General features: G+C 38.3%; 1 protein-coding gene across 5 annotated transcripts; it reads left to right on the top strand.

Annotated features, from left to right (window-relative positions):
• The first annotated feature begins 351 nt into the window (after nucleotides 1-351).
• CPSF6 (cleavage and polyadenylation specific factor 6) lies at nucleotides 352-27,330 on the top strand. 5 transcript variants are annotated; one of them, XM_021544271.3, is made up of 11 exons: nucleotides 352-512; nucleotides 11,053-11,262; nucleotides 12,387-12,490; nucleotides 13,238-13,383; nucleotides 14,030-14,203; nucleotides 15,282-15,786; nucleotides 17,006-17,098; nucleotides 18,094-18,209; nucleotides 18,539-18,692; nucleotides 19,279-19,470; nucleotides 26,920-27,330. In XM_021544271.3, the coding sequence occupies exons 1-10, from the start codon at nucleotides 453-455 to the stop codon at nucleotides 19,463-19,465; spliced, it is 1,749 nt and encodes a 582-aa protein (XP_021399946.1). In that variant the 5' UTR covers nucleotides 352-452; the 3' UTR covers nucleotides 19,466-19,470; nucleotides 26,920-27,330. The 5 variants fall into 5 exon arrangements, with proteins under 5 accessions (XP_021399946.1, XP_021399945.1, XP_021399947.1 ...); XM_021544270.3 differs by having other exon boundaries at nucleotides 355-512; nucleotides 19,276-19,470; XM_085569142.1 differs by lacking the exon at nucleotides 352-512 and adding an exon at nucleotides 1,044-1,159 and having other exon boundaries at nucleotides 19,276-19,470.

Below are 27,330 nucleotides of genomic sequence, written 5' to 3' on the forward strand. Positions count from 1 at the left end.
CCCTGCTTTGAAGGCGCAGCGCGGTGCTCATTTTCAGCCGACAGCCACAGGCCTCGGCTGCTGAGCACCAAGGCGCTGTGACTGCGCTGGAGCTCCCTTCCCGGAGCGCGGCGGAGCGGCACACCGGCCTGCGCCCCGCAGCGCCGACACCGACACCGACACCGACCTCACCGCCCGGCACGGTGCGGCCGGCGCAGCCCCGCCGAGCCCAGCAGCGCGGAGCAGGGCCGGGCCGGACGCGGCAGCAGCAACGCGGCCCCGCCGGGCGGGGAGCGCCCGGGGCGGGGCGGGGCGGGGCGGGGCGGGGCGGGAGGAGCGGCCCGGCGCCGCCGCCGGCGGAAGCCCCGCCGCGCCGCCGCGGAAGTGACGGCCCGCTCCGCCTCCCCGCTCCCTCCCCCTCCCGGCGGCGGCTCGGGAGCCGGGCGCGGCTGGCGGCGGCCCCGGGCGGGACCATGGCGGACGGCGTGGACCACATCGACATCTACGCCGATGTGGGCGAGGAGTTCAACCAGGTACGCGCGGCCGGCGGGCGCGGCCTCTCCGCTGCGCTCCCCTCTGCGCTCCCCTCCCTCGCCCGCCTTCGCGGCCGCGCCGCCTGCAGGGCCCTCAGCGCGGCGGCCGCAGCGCCGCCATTGTTCGGGCGCTCCCGCCGCCGCCGGGCGCGGGCCCGCGCGGGGCCGGGCGGGCGCGGCCCCCCGCCCGGGCCGCGGGTGCCGGCGGCGGCCCGGCCGGGCGGGGAGCGCGCCCGGCGCTGAGGGGCGGCTGTGCCGGCGGGCTGGGCGCGCCGGGGGCGAGCGCCTTCCTTCTTTCCTTTCCTCGCTGTTCCGTTTCTGCCAGCCTTCCTCCCTCTCTGCCTTTCTTTCTCAGGGCCGCTCCGGAGGGCTCTTCCGCGCCGGCTTGGCGGGCGGGGCCCTCCCGGATGCGGCGGGGAGAGCGGCCCCTTCCCGCCGGGGCGCAGGGGAAGCGCTGCCATTGTTCGTAGATGAATCGAAAAGCCGCCGAGCGGTGTCTGTTCCTCGGCCGCGCTTTGCGGGGGAGGCGGAACTAGTGCGGCTTTATTCTGCAGCACTGGAGAGAGTATCCAGCTTTTTGTATTTCCTTTTTTGTTTTTCTTGCTTGTTATTCCATTCTAAAAAGTGACACAAGCCTTTTTTAGAGGGTGAGTTCATATTTTGTTGAGGCAATATAGATGAAATATGAAACTTCTCTGGATTATAAGTAGTCCTCTTTTTTTCTAGGTGTGTTTGGTTTTTTTGGTTTTGTTGTGGATTTTTGGTGTTTTGTTTGTGTTTTTCCCTCATCTTTACCACACAGCCGTGTGCCAGCTTTCCTACCTAAACGCGATGGTTGTATGAGTTTTGCATGCCATCTGTCCTGTTAGCGAGTGCTGCACTTCTCCAGGTTGAGTTGCCCCAAATTGCTTTGTTCCTACCCTAGAGCATAAATAACCGGGAACAACTGCACTTTCAGGAACTTACGGGGCCCGGCTGTATGCCAGCTTGCCCTACAGAGAACTGGGAAATAAGCAATGGCTTTGGAATTCATAGGGAATATGTAACTTTCTCAGCAACTTGTAGCTTTTTTAGAAGACTATTTCTTCAGACATCGATTAATACAGTAATTCTGAGTATTAATAATCTCATAAAGGTGTACTCAGAAAGAGTGCCATACTAAAAGGAGATGATGAAAAGCACTGATTTGCTCTTATTTTGTCTGTATGTGAAGGTTTCTCCCTTACAGTTGAAGACCCACTGTATGAATTTAAACAGGAATGAACCCTAGGGCAGACACCATTCAGCAGAAGAGTACATTTTTGAGGTTCTATGATAACTTGAATTTGGTTTAATCAATTCTAAATAAAACTGAAAACAAAGGAGATTTTTCAGAGAAAAAACCCTCACTTGAATCTGGTAGTGTTTGTGTAAATTCATGTGTGCAGAAGGGCTCAGAGTAGAATAGTTATGTGCTGTAAGAGATAGTGCTGGAACAAAAGTGATGGGGATGATCTGTTTCACTCACACGGTCCTGGTCTACTTAGGTCTCAGGTAGTCATTACTGTTGATATTCTATATAACCATGGTGTTACAAATGAAGAGAGTCTTGTGATAATTTAGTTTAGCTTAATCCAGCAGGCAGGGAACCCTTTTGCTTTTTCTCTGTATTCACTCCAGTTGCTTCCCTTGTGGGTTTGCATTTCTGCAGTTTGTTGTTTCAGTTCATAAATCTTGCAAAATACAGGGCAGAAAGGTGAGAAGAGGCTACTGCCCTTTTTCCATCAGCTTAAATTTGGGGGTTTTGTTTGTTTGTTTTAGGGGGTTTTCTTCTGTGTTTTTGACTGTGGCACACACCCCCAAAAATTGCTGTTTGTTATTTTCCAGATTTAATTTCTGTGACTTTTTATTTAAAGTAATATTGTTGAACTGAGTAAGTCTGGAGACAATATAAAAGTTTTACTTTTGTAAAATTGTGAGAGATTGATGCCTCTGCACTTTGGCATTTCCTTCTGTCATATGTGAAAGAGAGTTGTATTAGTTACTGCCTCTTAATTCTGACATCATTGAGAAAAGGTGTGTAGAAACTTTTATTAACAAAGTGCTGTTCCTGATTTGAAGCTGACAGCTTAAATGGATAATACAGAATTATGTGGATGTGTTAAGATGACAGTTAAAAATGCTTTAGGAAGAAAGTGATTTCCATTATTAATTTGATTTTGTATTTTTACAATTTATGCATTTTACAAACACCATATTTGTAAAATAAATTGGTTTTATCTGTTAAATGAACTTGATTTTTGATTTTGTTGTTCTACATGAATGTGACGTACTAATATTTTTTAAATTGGAGTATAGAAACCCTTTCCACTAGTTTTGGCAGGGACTGAAAAATGTGCTGTGGAGCTTGCTGTTCTTCTCTATGCAGTACATAACTGTATTTATACCCAAGCTGGGACAAGACTTGTGTTTGCATCTGGAGTTAACCCTTCATTTAGATTTAGGACTTATTAACTGGATAAACTTCCCTTGGTTATTTTGTCTTGTTCTACACCTCAAGGTACTCATCCTTGAGGCTCTTCTGGGATTTTTTTAATGCCTTTTTCCAAGTAGGTGGAGGGTAAGGTTGTTCTGCTTGATTAGTGCTAAATGAACCATAGGTTATAAAGGTGAAATAAAGACCACAGAACCATGGGTTTACAAGCTGGCTAAGATGGATGATAGCCATAAACTGTCATGGGTTGTATTTAGTTTTGGTTACAAAACTTGATAAAAAATCTTTTGAGTGAAGATGCATCTTTCCTATTCCAGCTGAACCTCATTGTCTGTCAGTGTTGCCTCTTTTATTAACTTGTTGTTCATGAAAATAATACTTTTTGTTCTTGGGCTAACAGCATTAGTCAATTTGGCTCTGACCAATTACAGTTTTGTTTAAATTGTGGTTTCTTTTTTTTGTCTTGGAGAACTTGGTTGAGTAATTTTTCATTTTTCTTTTCTTCTAAGCCGACTTCCCCATCCAGCAGTCTTATCTATTTATTTAAAGTCTCATTTTGAGATTATAGCTCATAAATGTAGTACTTCCTGCATGCATTGCTTTTGCCCTGTTAGAAATAGGTATTGCATGGAATATTTTACCTTAAGCATCTCCTTACATGTTACACATCTTGCTCTTCAGGAGAGGCAGATCTGTGACGCTTGTTAGAACTGTTACCTGCATACAAATAGCTGGGGATGGTATTCTTTCAAGGGTCTTCTACCCTCAGTAAGTTTGGAGTGCTTTAGGAAATATTAGGGTGTGGTTTTATACACAAAACCCCAGAATATTGCTGTGTGGTACAGAGATAATAAGGAACTTGTGCAGAAGGCCAGTTTGTATCTGACTTGACGCTGCTGCCAGTTTGGCCAGCAAACTGGGTTGCTTTTTTATGGTCATGAAAATTTGACCATGTGTTACCAGTTCCCTGATGCCCTAATCAGCTTTGCATTTTCATGCTTGGAGGATTTTTTCCCCACATGTCCTCATGCATGTAGTTAAACAGTAAAAACTTTTATTATACACATGTATACATGTAAAAATCTTTCTGGTCAGAAAGAGGATGCAAAAGAATTTAAGCATATCATATTTTAATGCTGTGGAAAAGGTGCTTGCTTTGTTTATGCTCTTAATGAGTAAACTTGGGTAGTTGAATTGTGGATATGTCTAGACATGCCTGTAGTGTTCTATTTTGATTTTTAAATGCTAACAAATTAGGGATGAAAGACTTTTCACTTTGTATTTTGTAACTGGGTAATAAATCTGATTTAGATGGACTAAACAGTTAAGAGGCTAATTATCTGAAAATTACAGTATCTTAGTAATGTGTTAGTTACTGTCTTGACTTCAGATCTGTAACACAAAGGAAGTTTTTTTGTGTGTGATAAATAATAAAAGCTAGCATTTAGTGGCCAGTTAAAGCCAGTTATTAAGAACAGCCTTTATATCAGAAAGAGAGGTGTCTTATCATGGGAGGGGATTGTGGTATAATAAATTTCTACTCCTTAGGGCTGTCCTAGTCAGAAAAAAACATAAAGTGACAGACCTGCATGTGTTATAAAATATGTCCACAACATGTGATGGCGTATACATTTTGTCAGTTCTGCTGAAAGGGGCCATGGAAAGACATAACTTCTGTATATATATTTTTGTTTTGTAAATATCAAACTCCAGAAAAACTTCAGACCTTCTTACCTGGCACCTCTTCATTTTGTTTTAATGTGAACAGTGATGATATGTATGTTTAGTTTGTATTTTTGACTACTTGTGAATGTTTAGTTATTTTTTGTAACTCTGTACTTACTCTGTAATTTTTAGTTACAAGGGATCAGGTTGCTTAAATTTTAGTGCTGTGCCGTTTAGAGCCAAGAGCATTTGGGCCTGTAGAGTAAACGTGAATCCTATGGTCTAGCAAACTTGTCCACTTCTGCCATAGGCAAGTTTGCTATCTGAGAAGTATCAAAGACCCCCTTTTTTGTTAATGTTCCATTTTGTATGTTCAGACAGGTAATCAAGACCAGAAAGATTTTTGTTTATGTCTTTGTTATTCTTCAGGATCTACAAATTTATTTTTTTAAATGAGGATGCTAACATGTGTTTAGAGTTTTTGACCACAAATATGGTAACTTGAGTGAAAAAAACAATAAGGGGGGAACTGAATAGTTTAGGTTTTATCTTTTTTTTTCCCCAGAATTAACAGTAAATGTTTCTCATGAAACTTTATTTACCTCAATTTTTTACATGTGGGGTTTTTTTTCGCAATGTAAGTTAGTGTTTAACTCTTAAATTGGACAAAGGTCTGCAGAAAAGGCAAGTCTAACAGACATATGGACACCTTAAAGAAATTTTACATAACAACAACAAAAGCCATTTCCAAAACAGCACTTGTAAAGGAAGTAAGTGGTTCTCTGCAGCTAAGAGGAGCATGACCACTAAGTTCCAAATAAGAAATAACACGTTAAGTTTGTCCCTCCTGGACATGAAGTTCATCGTGTTCATGGCTTTCATGTGGGAATGTTTCACCCAATAGCACCTATTAGCATAGAATGTGGAATTTCAATCCTGATTTTATGATAAAGTATTTCAGACTGTAGTCTAGTTAAAACATAGACTTTGGAAATGCATTGCTGTCTGAATTGGTCTTAGAGGGGGCCATAACAACAGTGCTCACTTTATTTCTTAGCATGTTTATCTGCAAGCTTGTGAGTTACAGTCATTGAGAAGAAATAATTTCACTTAATGCTTGATGTACTTCTTGTACCTACAGAAGCTGGAAGAGGTCAAACCTTGTTCTGATGCAGGCAGAGCATTTGTTTGAATAGCTGAGACTAGAGAAGTAACACTTCCTTTACTTTTTTTCCTCTTCTGCATCTCTTCTGGGAAGGAAGATTGTGTTTAGATAAGTTTCCACAGAACATGGATGAAGGAGAAAGGTTTGTTGGATCTTGTGCAACATCCATCAGGACATCTTCTCTTTACACTTGGAGTTGCTGGTTCAGATCATTCTTAATCATTGAAGCACACACCTTGCTGACAGATTGGTAACTGAATGAATTCCATGCTGGATGCAAAACCAGCATGATGTGAGAAGAAATTCTGGTGAACAACATCGGGTTTTCTCTTGTGTCTTTCTTTATTTAAAGTAAGACACTGGTGCTATTGGGCCTGCCCTGCCCCCCTCTCAATTACATGTGGACTCTGCTGCCTTAATAATTCTCTCCACTGATGGAGACCTGAAAGCCTGTGAGATACAAACAATCTGTTTCAGAGGAGTTTCTTGTTGCTAGGAGAGTGCAGCAGAGCTGTGGACTGCTGCCCACTCTGGTGTTTTGGCAATGCTGACCTCAGAGAGCTAGGTTAGTGTACATATATCTGCTGTGAGCTTGGTGATTGTGTTTTTGCATCTGTCTACCAAGACTAAATTCTACTTCCCTGAAGTAATTATTCATATGCATAATGACTAGAGTTATTGCACATTTAGCAGAGGATTTCCTTAATTGCCTCGTGACAGCAACTTTTATCTAGCTGTAAGATGGCATGTTTAGGCCTGTCTCAAGCAGTTCTGTGTACCTGATTTCCTTAGATGTGGTGATAGGAGGAATCAAACTGAGAACTGGATAGAGTAGGTGAAATATGAAACCCTTAATTTAATTGTGGTAAGCTTACATTTAGAGAGAGATTCTTCAGTTGAAGTTTATTGGGACAATGCAGTTTACTGAGGATTAAAAGTACTTCATTGACAATGCCAAAATTCAGTTCACCTATTTGTTTGGTTTTTTAAATTATATTATTTTAGTTACACTATCCCTGTTTAAGCAGTAGTTGATAATATTTTTGTGTTTTCAAGACAGTGGATCTTTTGATCATGGTTGTAGATATCTTGGGTGTACAACAAACATTGCCACCTTTGCAGCCTGTGTTTTGTGGAGTCCAGCTTGGTTCTCTGTAGCTGCCATATATGGTACCTTGAACTATTCTGTCTAGGATACTTCTGTGAGTTTCTGGATGCAAATTCATAGTGGATGCTGAAATATCTCTGATACCAAAAGCTGGTGGAGGCAGTTTCTGTTCTGGAGCAAGGTATGAGGGTACAGGGAGCTGCGGGAGGTTGGCTCAGAGGGGCAATTGCTGCTTGTGGATAGACTGAGCATTGGTCAGTGAGTGATGAACATCAGTGGTTATGCATCACTTGACTCACTTGTGCATTACTTAATTTCTTTTTGTCTTCTTTTTCATCAACATCATTCATTTATATTTGACTTTATTTCCGTTATTAAGCTGTTCTAGTCTCAACCCATGGGTTTTACCTTTTCACAGATTCTCTTTCCCTGTTCCACAGGGTTTCAGGAGTGGAGTGAGCAAACGCCTGTGTGGTACTTAGTTACTAGCTGGAGTTAAACCACAATAGCCCTTTTATGATCACCTATTGTGTGGCTTGACAGGTTGAGAAAACAACAAATGTGACCAGAACATGCTAGAACAAAATTGCTTTATGCATTTGTTATATGAGCTTAATAGTTGTTGGGCACAATGTTGATTTTATGCTCTCAACTCTCAAGCAATTGTTCTGCTTGTTCTCAGAGCTCCATTGTTTCTCTCCTTACTTCCAGCATGTGCTCTGTGTTGTCCTGTTTTTCACCTGTGGAAACTGCTCTAAGGTTGTTGTGTTGTGTTGTGATAACCATAAGCGTAAGTCCATAAGCAATCTGGTCTAGTGGAAGATATTCCTGCCTACAGCAGGGGGCTTGGAACTAGATAATCTCTAAGATTTCTTCTAACCCAGGGCATTTGATAGTCCTGTGAGCACTGGCATATGATACAACAGAATTGTTGGTTGTGAAAGAAATCTGTTACTTGTACTTGGCTCTGTCATCTTTGTACTTCGTGAGTGATCTATTGTAAACCATTAATAACTACACCTTTTACCTTTCATCCTTTGAGAGTTAATCTGTGGAGGAGACATGATCCTACATCTTCCCCTTCTCTGCCGGGCTAATGACAGTAGCTTTTGAAAATTTTGAATATCCTTGGGATGTTGAAACAAGCATGGCCCTGTTGCCAGGAATCATGATTGTGGGCCAGGTCTTGTTTAGGGTTAGACAACTATTTGCAACTGCTTAAACCTTGTGACAGGCAGTGTGGCTAATCAGACCTTGGTGGCAGGAGCTCAGACCCTTGTGATGGGTGATGCAGCTGACCCAGAGCACCAAGCCCTGCCAGAATCAGTCACCCCTTCTCACCAGAAGAAATGCATACAAGAGAGCTTGTTTAGCAAAGGAGAACAAAGCAGCACCATCACAAGAGCAGGAGGAAGAGGTGGAACAAAAGGGAACCACTCAATCCCTATCCCTGAGAGAGCTGTGGGATATGCAAAAAGATTTCAGCCATCACCCAGGTGAGCAGGTGATCACCTGACTGCTTGGATGCTGGGGAACAGGGCTAGGAGCCTGGAATTAGAGGCTAGGGAGACCAAGCAGCTGGGATCACCTTCTAAGGAAGGGGGCATTGACAAAGTGATTGGCAAAGGGCCTCAGCCTTTGGGAGGTAACTCCTCTAGAGTGTGAAGAAAGATGTCCCTTCAAAGAAAATGTTCCATGTTACCCGGGGCCACCACAGAGGTATCCAGTACCTTTGTTATGTCCCAGACAGTGCTCAGTCACCCACAGACCCAGATGAATTCCAGTGCATATGACCCTTGTGGCAGAAATTTGTCCAGAGCATGCAATTTTCATATGCTGGGTTTACAGAGTGTATGGATCCTGTGGCCTGGCACATCAGGCCACAGGATCCATACACATCAGGCTCTAGTGCACAGGGTACCCCAATGCTATCCAGCTCTTCAGGGGCAGAACCTATTTCTGTTTCTGGAGAGAGAGGGGAACCCAACAGCTGACTAAACCAGAGGCTGAAGTGATCCTGACCCAGATTGTGTGGCAAAAGCACCCTCTGTGTCTGTTCTTGAGGTTCTGTGCATCCCTGGCACAGATTGTCTTAGGAGAGGGTATTTCAAGGACCCAAAAGAGGGTGTTCAGTACCACTGCCTTGGAGGCAGAGGAAGCTAAGCAGCTGCCTGCCTTGCCTGTTCCCTCAGAGGACACTTCTCTTGGGCTTGCTGAAGGTCAGAGAACAGGTGCTGGTTGCTACCATCGTGTTGCACCAGCAGCAGCATTGCACCAGCCAAGACTCCATGATTTCCCATCCACAAGCTGATTTATCAACTGGAGAATCAAGCAGTGACCAGCAGGATCATATGGCCAATGTGAACCACTATGAGAACCATAGTGAGCTATGGTGGCCTGAATGAAGTCACACTGTGTGGCTGAGTGCTGCTATACTGGACATGCTGGAGCTCCAATTTGAGCTGCAGTCAAAAACTGCCAAGTGGTTTGCCACAAATGACATTGCTAATGTGTTCCAGTACCTTTGACAGGCCCCAATTTACTTTTACTTAAAGGAATGTTCAGTAGACCTGGAATCCAGTGCCCCAGGGGTGGAAACACAGCACTGCCAATTCTATGGACTGATACAGGTTGCATTGGAACAGGGTGAAGGTCTGGAACACCTGCAGCACGTTGATATCGTCATGTGGGACCATACAGCAGCAGAAGTTTTTGAGAAAGGGAAGAAAATAGTCCAAATTATTCCGAAAACTTATTTTACCATAAAACATAGTAAGGTCAAGGGACCTACATGGGATATTGAGTTTTTAGAAATAAAATGGCAAGATGGATGTTGTCAGATGCCAATGGATGTGATCACAAAACATCGGTAACGTCTCCACCAACTTTCTTAGGTGGTGTGGGTTTTTGGAGAATGCACATATTCCAGATTGATGTCTAATTGAAAACCCTCTCTATGAAATGACCTGGAAGAAGAATGATTTCAAATGAGGCTCTGAGCAACAACAAGCTTTTTAACAAATTAAATGAGACATAGTTCATGCAACACACCTAGGCCAGTCTGGGCAGAGCAAGATGTAAAAATGGGCTCTGTACTGCAGCTGGGGCAAATGGCCCTACCTACAGCGTCTTGGCAGAAAGCACCAGCAGAGACTCCAGTCCATCTCCAGCCCTCTCTTATGGAACTGGGGAGACAGAGTATCTGATGCCTCCTATATTCCTGCTGAAAGAGATATTGGAGTCTAATCAAGGAGCTGCTTTGAAAGGGATTAGTCCTGAAGCATAGCTCCCCAGTGACTGCCAGTGCTGGGCTGGATGTTCAAAGGAGGGTCTTCTCTACACATCCTGCAGCTGGTGCTACATGAAATAAGTGGGTTGCAGTGACCATATAATGAGCTCAGTTAACCAAGAATCTTGAAAATTATCATGGACTGTCTAAAATACAAAGATTTCAGAATGTCACCAGAGGAGGAGATAACACATGCTGAAGGGGCCCCATTGTATAATAAGCTACCAGAAAATCAGATGCAGTATACCTAGTTTAATGATGGGTCCTGCTGTCTTATAGGAAAGCAGATGGAAGAGCATCATGCCCAGTACATAAACTGGTGAGAGTTGGGTGGAAGGGGTTGATCTCTACTCAGGGACTTGCAGTTTATTTTATTTCTGTTTTGAAGCTGTTCTTATCCCACAAGTTTTAGCTTTTTCTGGTTTTTCTCATCCATCCCACGGAGTGGTTGGGGAGGGAGAAGTGAGTGAGTAACTGTGTGGTACTTAGTTGCAATCTGGGATTAAACTGTGACACTTCTGCATTTGAATGTATACAATTCTGGGAGTAGGGTTTGTGGATTTTTTGATTTCTGCTTATATTACAAGGGTAAAACTATTGGAATAGAAAGCTGTGGCTAGAAATATTTTTTCCACATAAGTTTAGAATGTAATAGGAGTCATAGGAATTTTATATGTTTTGACATGGAGGAAACTGGTGCTTAGCTTTTCAACAGGGGTGTTGTGTAGGTGGTCGATCAGACTTACTGTGTCTGTGGAACATGGCAATTATAACAACTTTTGCTTCAATAAAATTTTAAGAGTAATATTAGTTATAATCAATATGTCTTTTTTATTTCAGGAGGCTGAATATGGTGGGCATGATCAGATTGATTTATATGATGATGTAATTTCTCCATCTGCAAATAATGGAGATGCTCCAGAGGATCGTGATTACATGGATTCTCTTCCACCATCTGTTGGGGATGATGTAGGTAAAGGAGCTGCACCAAATGTTGTCTATACATATACTGGAAAGAGAATTGCCTTGTACATTGGAAATCTCACTTGGGTAAGTATCTTACTGCTGTTTAGTTGTACATGGGAATTTTAATTATGGATGTAACTACTTGTAAAATTGTTTTGCTTTAAAATGTTTTATATGAAATATTGAGTATCAAAACCCAGTTGTTTTTGTTGTTGGTTTGATTTTCTTTCATTTTCATTTGTGGTTGTGGGGTCATTTTTCCTTTTACCTGAAATTCAGAGAGCCTGTCTGGAGCTGTCATGATGTCATAAAAATCAAGAAAGTCTTCAGAAAAATATAAACTTAAGAGTTTCTGTCATGTTTTAAGTGTTATGAAAGGATGTTTGTGCTACTATGTTCTTAAGGTTTTCAGAGAATCAAATGAAAGAAGAGAACAAGTTTAAACTGTTAAATACTTCATGCTTGTAAATACTTCAAGGTTTCCAAACAAACCAAATTTTTAGTAAACTCTTGCTGAAAGTTTTAGTTTAAGGTTCTCTGGGATTTTCTTGAAATTACTTTTCACATTTTTCCAGGGCCTTTTCCATCGGCAGTGACTCTTTCAGCATAACTGTTTTCAGGTATTTGTCTTGAGGCTTATTTCTCCGTCCAAGAAGAACAGGTTTATGATAACTCACTGAACTCCAGTCACCCTTAGGATAATTGCTTTTATTAGAATTAAAATATTTTAAAATCAGTTGCAGTTAAGGAAACACTGCAAGAGCTAGTCAGTAGCTTAATTAAGTGGAGCTTTTATATGTTTACATGAAATCAAGTGCTTCAGGGCCCACATACGCAAAATTCTATTTTAGAAGATAAATTAAATTTTTTTTTTCATTTCTGATTATTACTTACTGTAGGTGTTTTTTTCATTAGCTATTACAGTACTTCAGGAGCTAATAGGTAAGTAAAGGACCTGACTGTTGACTTAAGTTGTCCTGTTTTGAAGTACATGACATGAAATCAGTACAATGTGCGTGAATTATCTGAACGAATTGTAAAATAAAAATTACTGTTCCAAAAGTCAGACTAGATTGACAGCCTGAGTAAAATACTCCTCTGGATCAATTTCATACAAACACACTCAAAAAATCCATGGAAAATTTAGTTGCCCTTTGCCTAGTGTTTTAGATAAGCTCTCATTGTTGAATATTAAAAATATTTTTCAGTGGACAACAGATGAAGACTTAACTGAAGCAGTTCATTCACTGGGGGTAAATGACATTTTGGAGATAAAATTTTTTGAAAATCGTGCTAATGGCCAGTCTAAGGGGTAAGAACTTGTCATTTGTTTTTTTCTATATGTGGACTGAAGTTTGGGAGGAGAAGGAGTTCTCAGTTTTCATAATTGTCAGTCTTTGAACTGCTCAGCTTATTGATCCAGAAATGATTTCACATATGATTTCGTACTAATGACTTAAGTTTCAGGCATAAATTTTTATAATAGTATTGTGTGCCTCATTATTTTGGGAGTTAAAGCTCGTTGGTGATCTTCATATAAGACTTCCTATATTTTTATATTTGTAGTATGGTGGTGATGCTTGTTTTTAGTCAGTGTAAATGCTGTTTCCCCAACCTTCATTATTATGTCTTTGTTTACATCTTTATTTTCTATTAGCTGTTTAAAGTAAGTGCTTGAACCCATTTTTCACTGACAACCTAAATTTCACTGCATGAATGTGCCTTTCTGTCTCTTTAGCAGCAATGAGCACAGTGTATGAGTATATGCTTAATAACTTCATCATATTAATTCATTATGTAGTCTGTTGATACTCCACCAAAAAGCTGCCTTTGTTGGGATAAACTTTGATGCATCCTGTACTTGCTGTTTTGATTCCTTCTTTTATGTCCTAGGATAAGTTATTTTACCTGTTCTGAAAGCTGGACTAAGACCTGTGAGATATTGTCTGTGTCTAGTTGTCAAGTATTCCTTTGCTTACTTTGTGTAATCTTTTTCATGAGACGTCAGGATGTCAGAAAATGAACAAATTGTGGTGTAATTGTTTTTGTTTCCTTTCAGGTTTGCCCTTGTGGGTGTGGGATCAGAAGCATCCTCCAAAAAGCTGATGGATTTGTTGCCTAAAAGAGAATTGCATGGGCAGAATCCTGTTGTAACTCCGTGTAATAAACAGTTTCTGAGTCAGTTTGAAATGCAGTCAAGGAAAAGTAAGCTTTTCTTAAGTGCTGTCTTGGAAAAGCAGAAGAAGTAGAATGGCAGGTTCTTAGCTCAGCGTCTTATAATTTCTGCACAGTTTAAAATAACCATAAAATACTTAGAGTCCAGGTGAATGAAGTTGTATCTTTATTTAAAGAAATCACTTCATACACTGAAGAGCTGCTGCATTTTGAGAGAAGGTTGCAGCTTTGTGCAGCTCTTGTCTTAACAGCTGTGGATGATTTCTCAATTTCCTGTGGATGTAATTAAAAAAAAAAAAAAGCACAAGAGCATTTAGAAATTTAACATTTGTAAACAAACTGGACTAAATTATAATGAGTGGATGGTCTGTATTTATAGTAGAATGGGGAAGAGAGGTTCCATGTTGTACTTTAGCACCATGTCTTGTGTTTCCCAGTGTGGTGTTGGGCTTCATTGAAGGAGACTGGCAGTCTCTCCAGATCCTCTTCCTTTAGTATGAGGCATAGTATTTTAGCAATGAATGGTTTCCTTCCCAAATGCATTGGGTTTGGGTACAGGGAGCAAGTTGGTGCTCGTAAGGTCACACTTCAGCACTGCATAAAACTTTAGGTCAAGTGTTGAAATATTTCAACCTATTTTGATTTATGTAATGACATTATTGCTTTGTTATTGCAGCCACACAGTCTGGCCAGATGTCTGGGGAAGGTAAAGCTGGTCCCCCAGGAGGAAGCTCACGAGCAGCATTTCCACCTAGTAATAGAGGTCGGGGCCGTTTTCCAGGTGCCATTCCAGGTGGAGATAGATTCCCTGGACCGGCAGGGCCAGGAGGGCCACCACCGCCTTTCCCAGGTAAAATTATGCATATATGGAGTTCCAGTCTTATATGTGTTTCAATGTGTCTTACTTATTTGGGAAATGATAAAGGTCAAGGAAATTCAGTAATGAGCTATAATCGGTGGTCACACATAGATTATAGGACTTGACTGTTCCTTTGTTGATATTCAACAAGAAGTTGGACCTAGTAAATTTGGTAGCAAGGCAAGAGTTTTTTTACATACATTATTTATACAGTGTCAATATACATATTTAAGTATGAAAAAAAATTAAAATAGATCATGTTAGCAAATAGATTTGGCTTTAGGGTAGTGCTGTTGAGATTTCTGATTTGCTGTATGTGCTGAGAATTGCCTGTGCTGCATAGTGTAAAGTAACTAATTTCCTTATTGTAGTACAAGTTTATTCATGCCCACTGACTGGTCAGTTAGTAGGCACTTAAAACACCAGAAATTTGAAGAGGAGGTCTTAATGTTTAGTTAAATATCTGATATAGAAGAAATATCTTAAGCAATTAGGTTTGCACTGCACTGAAGTTCTTTTTTCAGCTGACATATTTTTTAGTAAATATCATTCAGAAATAGATTGTCTACCAACAGTCCAAGGGGCATAGTTAAATAAAAAAAAACAGATGAGAATCTAAAGTAAGGCTTGGATACTGCATTTACATTACTTTCTCCAATACACCTTGTCTAATATTTTTAATATATATTTTATCTTAAGCCCCACATGAAAGACTAGCTGCAATAAGATGTAACATCTTCTAGCTTTTGTAATTTGCAGATTTTGGAAACAGCAGGTGATTAAGTGATTTGAGGAGCAGAGTTGTCAGTGTTTAAGATAATGTTGTTCTGTTTAGATATCTCTAGATATCTAGTATCAATAGATACAGATAAGTTAAGCACTTTTTAGGCTACTGGACCCAAAACAGGAACATTCATGTCTTGTACATGTTGCAGTGTTCAGGGAGGGAGGGTTGGTTTCTTTTTTGTCACTGTTTTTTAGAATAAAAAACCTGAAGAATTTTAAATTTTATTTCTTTGTATTTATTCACTCAATTTTTTTTTTTTCTGTTTGTTTGTTTATATTTTAGCTGGACAAACTCCCCCACGTCCTCCCTTAGGTCCTCCTGGCCCACCAGGCCCACCAGGCCCTCCACCTCCTGGTCAGGTCCTCCCACCTCCATTAGCTGGACCTCCTAATCGTGGTGATCGTCCACCACCACCAGTTCTGTTTCCAGGACAGCCTTTTGGTCAGCCTCCACTTGGGCCACTTCCTCCAGGCCCTCCACCACCAGTTCCAGGCTATGGGCCACCACCAGGTCCACCACCACCTCAGCAGGGTCCACCTCCACCTCCGGGTCCATTTCCCCCTCGTCCACCTGGTCCTCTTGGGCCACCCCTGACTCTTGCTCCTCCTCCACATCTCCCTGGGCCACCGCCAGGTGCTCCACCACCGGCACCACATGTGAATCCAGCTTTCTTCCCCCCACCTGCCAATAGTGGCATACCCACTTCAGACAGTCGTGGGCCACCTCCGACAGATCCATATGGCCGACCTCCACCATATGACAGAGGTGACTATGGGCCACCTGGAAGGTGAGTTCTTTTTGTCTAATGTGTTTGGGTAGTAGATTTTACTCCTCTTATTGGAAACATTTGATTTTTTTTCCATTTTAATGCAAATGTTAGGAGTAATTAGAAGTAGGGCCAGAAGGGATCCCACTGATCTTGTAGTTTCCCCCTTTTAACTTTTCCAAGGGATTAAATCTGAGAAACATATTTGCAGCAGGAGGAAAATCCTGAAATGCAACACCAGTAATCTCACTTCACTTTTCAGCTCTGAACTGTTTGTCTTCACTGTATTTGGTAGTGTCATCATTCCATGTGTTCTACATGTAAACTTATATATAATTTCTTATGCAGCAACTTCTGGTTGTGCTTCTGTCTTAACTTGAAGTTCTGACTTTTACCTGTATCATGGTGCTTTGCAGGCTGCCTTTTAAGAATGCTCTGAAGTTTTCTTTTTTGAATATGTGTCAATGTTGAGGTCATACCAAGTTCATACCATTTTCATCTTTCAGCAGTGTTGCTTGTCCCTTTTTTTCTTTAGGATTTAATTAAAATTTAGTGTTTGTCTTAAAAGCCAGGGGTGAATTTACTGCAAGACTTTAACCTTCCTTTCCTATCAAGATGTTTCTGCTCATTTGGTGCAATCTTAACTGTGTTTGTAGCAGTGGCTTTTCCTGTGGTTAATCCTATCTGTGACAGAGTTCTTAAGTCCCTGACTTGACTTGTCAAGTTTTTCACATCTTGTTTGAAACATCTTTTTCATCTGTGATTTCAAGCATCCCTGTCTTGCTGCTATTTCTTGATTTTCACCATATTTGTATTTGTCAAAAATTTTGGCATAAATTGTAAGAGATTATTTTACATAGTTAGATGTGAATTTTTCAGTAGTAATTTTACTGCTAGCATGAGACACACTTTTCTGGCTTAAAATGTTTCCTGCAAAGATACTGTGCTTTGATTCTTTCTTTACCACAATGTTTAACCCCCCCCCCCATTTGTACATGTGATGTTCATACCAAAAAAACTATAGAAATTCAAGCATTTGGCTTAATTGCCTGAAATATAAGACTATAAGGTGTTGGGTGTTTTTTGATGAACTAAATCAAGGTTGTCTGCAGTTTATAGAATGTCTGGGGAGGGAAGGAGTGGGAATAGGACAGTATAAATTACTGTCCAGTATTTTCATTTAATAATGTTGAAGTTATCATCCATAACTATTTAAATTGTCATTAATTATATATCATAGGCGTTTCACTGGAAATAACATGTCCATAAGAGAAAAATTACATATTCCATTCTATGGGAGGCACACGAAAAATAATACTCAAAACTCAGGGAGGTATGAATTTTTAGACATTTCCTCTTATGCTAAACTGGCTATAGGATCTTGTTCCACTTCTTGCAATTAAGAGGATAGCATTGCTTATTATTCTGCATTTTCTTTCTACCAGAAGAACTAACACTGTTCTAGAAATATCAAGCAGTGGGCCAGTTTGACAGTCTCATCATTTATCTCTTAACACATTTCTCCAAATTTTCTATGTGACACAGAGACTGGCTAATAGGACACTGCAAAACTTTTGGGAAAATTTAGGTTTACTTCTGTTACTTTGCAAACCCTGTATAGGTAGCTGATAATTGAAGTGCAATGAGTACGAGGATTTTGCTTTATTGTTTCCTCCTTACTATGACTAGTAGGGAGATCAAATTGGAGTACCTTGAACTTGACCAGAAATTAATTAAAAAAAAAAATTGCTGTAAAATGCTGACATATAATTCAGAAAATTGAGTGTTTTAAAGATGGTAACTATATTTGTTTTTCAAAAGTTACAGCATTCTGGTCTTAGTTAAGATCTGGGAAACAGGATCATATAGTTCTGATTCCAGTATTGTTATGAAAATTTTCTCTAATTTTGCTCAAAGCTGCATTGCCTATGTACATGTATTTCCACATCCATTTAGTTGGGAATATCTATTTACGTACCTTCGAGGATTTTATGAAAATTGTAAATATTTGTCAAGCACAATATTAAGTGCTGCTGAATATTTGAAATAGATGGGATAAACAGAAAAAAAAGTCTATTTATACAGCAGTGTCTTAATTGTTTCTTTGGGGTTTTTTGTTTGGTTGGTTTGTTGGGGTTTTTCTGTTTGTTTTTTTTAAGCTTTCAGGATTTTATACTGTAACGATGGTCCTTAACAAAAACCAAACCCAGATCCTGCTTTCTTTTCTGTTTGTCATTGCTTAAAGTTGCAAACTTGGATTGTTGAAATTGCAATGCTAGGTTCTGAAGTTCTCCTTAACCTTTTAAATACTAGTTTTATTGCTTGCAGAGAAATGGATGCTGCGAGGACACCTCTGAGTGAAGCAGAATTTGAAGAAATCATGAATAGAAATAGGGCAATCTCAAGCAGTGCCATTTCAAGAGCTGTATCAGATGCCAGTGCTGGTTAGTAAAACTTAAGTCATGTGTTTGTTTTTCTACACAGCTGAAAAGAATTTGCAGGGGTTTTTTTTAAATTAGGAATCTGAAAAACCTGAAGACACATTTTCCTGATGTGAATTTAGATACAACTTACAAATGATTTTGTACTGTTCTTCGGTTAGTTTCTAAGAAAACTTTCTCAGTACTGATTGGGACAGTATTTTAATAGTGCTGCAGTAAATTATCTAGATGGCTGTTTAAGAGAAGATACTCAAAATGGCAATACTGTTACAGATAAAAATCTGTCTTTTAATTTGCATGATTTTCTGATCCTGATCCTGCATCATTTTCAGGGGACTATGGAAGTGCTATAGAGACCTTGGTAACTGCAATTTCCTTAATCAAACAGTCCAAAGTATCTGCAGATGATCGCTGCAAAGTACTTATTAGTTCTCTGCAGGACTGCCTTCATGGAATTGAGTCCAAGTCTTATGGTTCTGGATCCAGGTAAAACATTCCTCTTCCATCTGCTCTTACTTTAAAAAAGAGAAGGTATGGTGCAGGACTAATTCACAGAGAAGAAACTAAGGCTTGTAAGAAGCCAGTGATTTGCTGAGTTGCACATGAAATATGTGAAGGAACCAAATAAGGCTTTCCCGTGAAGGAACCAAATAAGGCTTTCCTGAACCTAGGAAAGCTGCCTTTTAATTAACCCTCTTTTCAAAATTGATCTGATTAGCTTCAGTTTAACTTTTAGTTTTGAATGGTTTTGGCCCATATTTTCCATATGCAGATTAGCAGCCATGTTGTAGTAATCATTTGATATGTGTTGCATTTCCCCCAGCGGATTTCAGTCATTCTCCATTCTGAGTACATACTTTGACTTTTCCTTGCTACATTAGAAAGTGGGTGCCCCTTTATTACTTGTAACTGTGTTCTTAGCCACCACTGTTTGTACCAGATATCTTTAATGTTACATACAAAAATATACCTGCATTTTGATCAAATTCATACTCATAAGCAGAATACAAAACTGGCATGGGGATGACAAGTATTTTGAAGAAAAAGTTAATGAAGTAATTTCTTTTAGAAGACGTGAGCGATCCAGAGAGAGGGACCACAGTAGGTCACGAGAAAAAAGTAGGCGCCACAAATCGCGTAGTAGAGATCGTCACGATGACTATTACCGGGAAAGAAGCCGTGAGAGAGAGAGACATCGCGATCGTGACAGAGATCGTGACAGAGAACGAGACAGAGAGAGAGAATATCGTCACCGTTAAAGAAGGTGAGCATTTCTTTCATGTTCTTGAACTGTATTGGCTTACTAAAAGTAACTTCTCTAGGTTTGAGATTATTTGTTTCATTCGTGTCTGTATTTAAATGATCCTGCAGTATGTACTGAATCACCTTCTTCTTGCAGCACCTGATATGAACACAGGTAAGTAATAACAGGTAATTAACTCATCTTGGGAAGGAGCAAGTACTTGTGCAATTATCTTCTACATTCTGCATGCCACTTCTCTTATTGTGGCTGATAATAGTGTTTCCAGTTTTTATGAAATGTGATTGAACCACTCCTTAAAAAGGCAATAAGTCAGACTGTTCTCTTTGTAATCTTAAAATATTATGTGAATTTTAGTTTTATTTCTTAATTGTATTTTAAAATACTAATTTTCAATTTGTGATTATACTTCTGTAAAGACTGTATCATTTAGCCCTTCATAGTTTGTGTGTGGATTATTTCAAGTCCATACAGTTATTGTCATTGCACAGGTATGGTGGTGATTTTGTGGGTTTTGTTGTTTTGTTTCATGTTGCTTTTGTTTGATTTTTTTTCCTGGTGAGTTTTAGTCAAATTCAGGAAATATAACCAGATTTTGCTCTTTATTTTATGAAATGTGATCTGTCAGTATCTTCTGCCTTCTAGCTAAATCCAGGTATTAACCTTCAGTAAAATTTATTATCAGTTGCTGCCACCACCCTGATTTTTCAGTCCATCCCCCTTCTGGTAGTAGAGTCATTTTCTGAAGACCAGTAAACCAATGTGTGACAATAGAATTGGTTCTTTTCTGGTTGTTCACAAACTAACGTGCACTTTTATGCACTTTCATGTGTCTGAAGTCTTGTATGCATCAAATGTCTAGACAGCTAGAGTAGCATGCTAAACAATGATTCTTTTCAATGTACTGCTTTAAAATACATAGAAATGATGGCATTATGTAATGTACCATTTTTAGGGTTTGGGATTAAAGCCACCCATGATGCCTTATATTTGACAATTGAAAAAAAAAACAACCCTACCTACACTAGAGAGTAGTGACTCTCTAGTGGTCTTTTCTTTTTTTGAAAGAACTACATCTACACTGAAATTGAAGCTTGTAGACATGCCTGTCTGCCCAACTTCCATTTCTTACATTTAACCTCAGATTTAGTTTTGAGATTTACATGTGTTTTTTGTTCATGGGAGTTCATTTATAGATGTTACAAAGCAAAGTTTATAGACGTCATATAAAATGTAGTATAGTCCTAAGTGAAAATACAGTTCTGTATGTGTTATATGTCAGATTTTCAGTCAGGTTTTTGTGTCACTGACACTCCTCTGGGAGAGAACAAATTATGATAGTAAATGCTCTAGTGTGTTGAGAATTAAGTGGGATGTTGTCTCAGATTCATATACCAGCAGGGGACACAAAAAGAAATAAGAGCTAGAGAAGGGGAGTCAAAGGCTTAAATAGAAAGGTGAAACATGGCAGCTGAAATAAAGTTGGCAGTATATTTCTGTTAATGCCACTTTCTGCCATTAAAAATGGATTGGTAGAAATATTTCTGGAATTTTGTAAAAATATCAACTCTGGTTTTTAATTGTAAAATAAGAACGTAAAAATACAGATATAACAAAATAAATGTAATTTCTTTTGTTGAACTGGGTTTTTACCTTTTATAATAGCTGCATATTTTTGATATTTGCAAATAGTTGTTACTAATAGAGGTAACCATTGAGCTGAATAATGGATGCATTTCCAGAGTGTTTTCCTTCTGGTGGAGATGAGCAAACCATACTAAAAATTGTTAATAGTGTGGAATGAAAGATAATTTTTTTAACCCTTGGCATAGTTTACTAATCTAGCTTTAGTTTGTGTATTTAGTGTTGTGCACGTAGATACATATTTACTGTGACAAGTACAGATTTCCTACTCTCTTACCCCAAGAATATATATCAAGCAGCATTAGGTTGCATTTTATAATTTCTGAAGCACAATTTACACTGAGGCTATTTCAGTCTCAGTTCAGGTGGGATTTATATTTGTAAGATCCTTCAGCTTTGTTGTGTGCTGGGATTTCTTTTTTCTTTCAAAAGGGGGACTTGGGCAAAAAGATTCCCTTGTGCAAAGAAAATAGGTCCATAGAACTTGATTTAAATGGCAAATTAAGTGTACTATATGTAAATTAGAACATTTGGTATTTTTTTAAGTTGTAAACAGTTTGTCTTGTTGCTGTCTTAATGAAGAAGGGATATATTGTAGTTTTGTTTTTATATATTTATACACACACACATACATATAAAAGAAATACAGTTATCTCCTGGTTTGTATGTTTCATTTTCACTAAGATATATGTTCCCATACATTTTTGTTTCATTTTTTACATTGAATAATATTCATAAACTGATTTAACACTCAGTCATTTAATAAATATCAACAGTGCTGAAACGAGTTATTCCCCATATTACTGTGTTTTGCCAGAAAACATGAAGTTGCCTCTGTGCCTGTACCCTATGAATGGCACCTATATTTCTCCTTATTGTGTACCTATAGTCATGACTGTGATACTGTACTGGCATTTTTTCCAAAGTGTTACACGTCTAGTTCAGAAGGATTCTAAGGGTCCATTGTGAAAACTTTTGTGAACAGTGAAATTCGGTTTGTTCTGTATAACATTTATAGAGATGGGTTAAATTGGAATAACATATGAAATATGTTTATAAAAGTAAAACTCTAAAAAGTTTAGTTGTACCATATCAAGTAATTTACACTTCTGTTTGTACACTTCATGATTTAAAATCAAATTGTTGCAAGATTTTTGTGCCTCCACTTGAGTAAGACTTCTGTACATTAACAACCCATTACTATAAACTGAATGCTTCCTTGGAATATCTTGCCTTTACTCATAGAAAGCCTGTAAATATAAAAGATAACAATGGATTTAAGACGAATGTCTAACCTGTGTTAGTCAAAAAACTGAGAACCCAATAGATAGACATTTAGAAAAATTAACGGCAAAATTAACGTGTACAAACAGAATAGTAACGTAACTTCATGAGCAAGAGTCCTGACGTGTTAGGCAAAAATTTTTTTAACTGATAATAATGTATTTCTAGCTGATACATCGTCCCAATCTTAATCTGTCTGAATTTCTATAACTGCTGAATGTTAAGTTTTTCATTTTATGTTTTTGTTACTGGGTTGATTGATTATTTCCTATTTAAACTGGATTTGGATTGAACTGCAAAGACAAAACCACAACATTGTAACAGTTGATATGTATGTAGACTTTGTACTCCATATTTCATGTTTATTCTCTGATTTTTCTGCTCTCAAACCACTGTAAGCAAAATAATTTGAAGTTCAAGGCTCATATGCTTCATCAAAAACTGCTTCAGATCACTCTGAAATTACTTTCAGCTTTAGAGTGATTCAAGATTAACATGGTTGAAATTTTTTGTGTCAGTAGGAGGGGAAATTGTACTGACAGTTTACATAATATTCATTCTATTTTTGCTTCTCTAAGTTGGAATGGTCTTGTAACTGTGCTAATAACCACCTAAACATCAAGTGAAGTATGAAATTAGCCTTTTAAGAAAACTTGTAATGAATTGGCAAATGTTTGCTTTTAATAGGCTATTTTAATAATAAGCTTCTAGCTAATATTAAGTGAATCATGTGGTAACATTGTTCAAGACCTGGGTATATATACCTTTCTAGAATTATAACAGGTCTTAGTCTTAAGATGTTATTAATATTGTTTACCTAAACTCTTCTTTTTTAACTGTGTGTTTTATGTGAGGCTGGCACAATTCTGTATTTAGCATTCACCAGAGAAATAATGCTTTGTGCATCTGATTCAGTATTTGCAATCCAGCATAGCATGAATAGAGGCAAGCAGTGCCACTGGTTTATATGCTTCATAAAATCTGTTTTACCATTATTCTGGTGTTTTGCAGAAACACAGAGCTTGTTAATGTTCAGTGATGAATCTGATTTTCTTGAGATTGAAACAAGGATTAAAAAATGATCAGAGGATCTTATGCTACTTATTTTCAAATGCATTAACTTTTATTACTTTTTTCCCATTAATATGTTGCTGTAATTTTACTAACTTCTGAGGTGTCTGTAGACACACTTATTTTTTTTGTTCCTCATATCCTGGGGTTTCTTTATTTTGTGAATTCATTAGTTTTGACAAATTTGAAAGGTTCCCCAAGAAATTTTTAGGTATATGAAACACAAAAATGAAATTGTTGGTTTGAATCAATGTTCTTCAAAGAATGAAAAAAAAATCACCTTTTTACTTTTGCTCATTGTGGTTTGAGAACTAAGATTTCTTTTTACCAAAAAAAAAAAAAAAAAAAAGGAGACATATGAGAGATCTTATTTTTATGTTTTCCTGTGGCATCTCGATCTACCATTTTGTCTCTCCCTCATATATTAATGTTAAAAGTACTTGCCAATAATTATTATGTTTTTAATTTGTAAACTAAAGATTGAATTTTCTGAACATGCCTCTCTGTTCATCAGTTAGTTTTGGTGAATAGACAGGCTGGGATAATAGAAGAAAATACCTGACAAATGAGGGTCATTTGTTTAGGAGGATTTTCCCCCATGTAAAATGATTTAAACAATCATGAAATTGTTGTTGTGTGGATCTTAAATTACACACTAAGACTGAACAAAGACAGCAGGTAAGTACACTCGTTATAGGAGGGGGGAGCAGGCAGCAAATGTGAGAAGGTGCTAGTGCTGGTAAAATACTCTGTATGTGTATAGTGAACAGGACAGAACCACATTTGTATCTCTGCTTACATGCTGAAAGACAAATAGAAAGTCAAGCTTGACATTCCTTCTTTGTCACTATGTTACAGCTAAAGCATCAGAATATTTGGGGTATTTTGTGATGTTCTGGAATGTAGGTTAAATTTAAAATAAATTTTTAGCTTTTAAGCTGATACTTTTTGTGGGATTTTTGGTTTGTATATTTCTTTTTCTTCATGTATAAAATAAAATAAAGGAGAATTACATTAAGTAATTCATAGGAGCGTCTAGGATATAATACCAAATGTATCTTGTGCATTTTACTGAAATGTGAACATGTGAGATTGAAATTCAATCTCTGAAAATAAACTACTATAATAAACTTGACGGGTATATGTATATACAGCTTTAAAATTACTGTAGAATTTTCAAAATTTTAAAGGCTGTTTAAAGCTTTTATGTGAATATTTGGATAATTGAAATTAAACAGAAAAAACTAGAGCTGCTATTGCAAGATGCTTTTGATATATATATAATAAATCTATTGGGGTTTTGTTGTAAGAGTGTGTTTTTGTGAGTAAAAAAGTGCTCAAGTTGCATCTTGCATAAATATAAAAATGTTTGATCACTCAAGTTCTGGGATTTCATTTGTGAAATGTTCTGGCATAAACCCCTAACTTTTAAGCCACAAAATTCTATTCAACACCTAAGTCTGAAATTTGGATAGAGTTGGTAAATTTTGGTAGAAATGCTGAGAAACTGATTGCTGTTTGGTGTTAAATTGTACAAATATAACACGTGCTTGGGACAGATAGCTTATGTATGAGCTTGAGGCAGATGGAAAGATGCCAAGAAATACTGACTAGAGATTTAATTTTTTTAAAAAAATTTTGTTGCTTCAATATTCTACTTGCTTGTAGAATACTGAAAAAGGCTAAAATCACGCAGGTATAATCCATACAGATTTTTCTTTTCCGAGCCACAAGGGTTTTCAGCTTTGCCAAGATATAGTGGCAAAATACTTGGAACTGAATGTACACCACTTTGGATTTTAGTTGGTCATGTTTTTAAAAATGAAGGCTCAGTGTGGTTCTGACCATCTTAAGAGCCCTATACCAAAAAGCATTAATCCTAAATTCACTTCATTGTGCATTCTTTAGAGTTCCTGTAGATCCGTAAGTACCTTTACAGATATAGCAAATTATTCCCAGGAACTGAAGCTTTCTTATGGTAGTATTATAAATCGTATATAGGGTGCTTTGGATCTGTTAATTGTTGCCATAGACATAATAAAGATCCATAATTCTGGCTGCAGCAATTGTATAATGAGAGCAGCAAATTCTGATGTACAGTCTCACAGCTGTCAAGTACTGGCTTTCTTCACTAGAAAACTGAGATTGTCTCCTGTCTGTTTGTGCTAACTTAGTTCACAACTCTGAACATGTTTTTCTTGTAGAGGTAGCACTTTGTCACTTTGCTACTAATTAATTTCAAAAGTGTGTAACACTGGCCTCTGGGAAAGGAGCTTCCCCAGAAGTAGTTGTCGATAAATTCAGGACCTGGGAACAAAATCTGTGAATAAGATAAGAAATTTCACTCTCTGATTTGGATTAGTTTATGTGCACACTATAGTGTATAGGATCTACTTGGTTATACTTAGGAATTTTTTAAAAGTTATTGTTAACAGTCACTTTGAGGAAATGAAGAAGAATTGCATACTTAGTTTTCCCAGCTTTGAAATTATTGTACTAGTAAAAGAATATTTGACAGCTGTGTACTGTTGTACATTCATGAAATTGCTTCTCTAAATGTTTTGGTTTTCAAATGAATAATTTAATGTGTTGGGTTTTTAAAATAATTTGATTGAAACTATTTTGAAATTATTGAATGTTGAAATTGTTAATTATTAATGAAATTAAGATAGCTAATTGTTTTGTAATGGAATTCAGCTGAAATCCAGTGTATGGAATTATACCATCCCAAGTATTTTGTGAACTCTTACAGTAATTAACTTTGAATTGTGTGGTTCCCTGATTTGCCAAAATACGACAAGAGCAGGAAGTAGGGCTTGGGGATTTTTCAAGGGCAAGTAGGTGAGGAAACCTGCAAATCTACATTGTATTCATTGAAAAGTGGGTTCTTGTGCATAACTACAAGTGTGTATTTTTAGATGTGAGCCCCATCCAGCTTGCCACTATTCTTTTGAAGTACTGGTGTCAGATTCTGTGTGCTTTTAAATGTTACTGAGCTGTGAGCCATCCACTTCATTATAGAATCAATTAACTACTTAAATGTCAAACCAGCTTCAAAATTATGTAAGTGGGCAGGTAAAAATGTAAAAATCTAATTGTGGTAAAATTACCTTAAATTCTTGTTCAGTTACTCTTGCAGAATGCATACTTTAGGAAATGTTCTATATAAATTTGGCAGTCACAGAAGCAGTAGTTATTTCTTTCTTTATCATCAATACTTTAACTGTGAAGTTTATATTCTTTCAACTTTGTTGTACAACAACATTAATCTTATTTTTAATTACTTTATTAGAAAACAACTTCAAATAAGTAGCTACTGCTTCTGGGTGTTTTGTGTTAGTTAACATCATGGTGAAATAGATGCACGAGTTGTGTATGTATAGATAAGCCAACAATTTTCTGTGTGTTTTGGGGACTAGCAAAATCTACATCACAAATTTTGACACATTACAGCTGAAGGAAGAGGAACAGCATGCAAGGCAAGATACATTCTTCAAGGAAAGATGCTTGTCCAGCAGTTTGCTTCATGTGATTGAACTGAGCCTGTAAGGATTCATGGATAATATGAACAGGAATAGATCTGAATAAAGCAAATCTGCATACATGGTAACCAGTAGCTCTTTTACTTTTTATGTTGCTTAACTGTTTTATTTGAGGGAAACCTGTGTGATTTAAACCTTATAGCTTTTGCAACTTTATTACTGGTTATATACATTTGGCAATTATAATGTGCAAGCAATTGAAAAAGTCAAGTAAATGCTTGTTTTTATCGTAGTTTGTTCATGTTAAACTGTTCATATAATGTCTGTACACAGCACCACTGATTACAGTAGATGTAGTGTTGTAATAAACTGTTTAATGGGG

This window comes from Lonchura striata, chromosome 1A (genome assembly GCF_050655825.1).
Source record: "Lonchura striata isolate lonStrDom1 chromosome 1A, ASM5065582v1, whole genome shotgun sequence".
NCBI classification, from domain to species: Eukaryota; Metazoa; Chordata; class Aves; order Passeriformes; family Estrildidae; genus Lonchura; species Lonchura striata.

What these genes read in the sequence shown, in the direction of transcription:
- CPSF6 (XM_021544270.3), top strand. Translation starts at nt 453, where the DNA reads ATGGCGGACGGCGTGGACCACATCGACATCTACGCCGATGTGGGCGAG. An exon ending in GCTAATGGCCAGTCTAAGGG is followed by an intron (nt 12,491 to 13,237) that starts GTAAGAACTTGT and finishes GTTTCCTTTCAG; the next exon opens with GTTTGCCCTTGTGGGTGTGG. An exon ending in GACTATGGGCCACCTGGAAG is followed by an intron (nt 15,787 to 17,005) that starts GTGAGTTCTTTT and finishes TATATATCATAG; the next exon opens with GCGTTTCACTGGAAATAACA.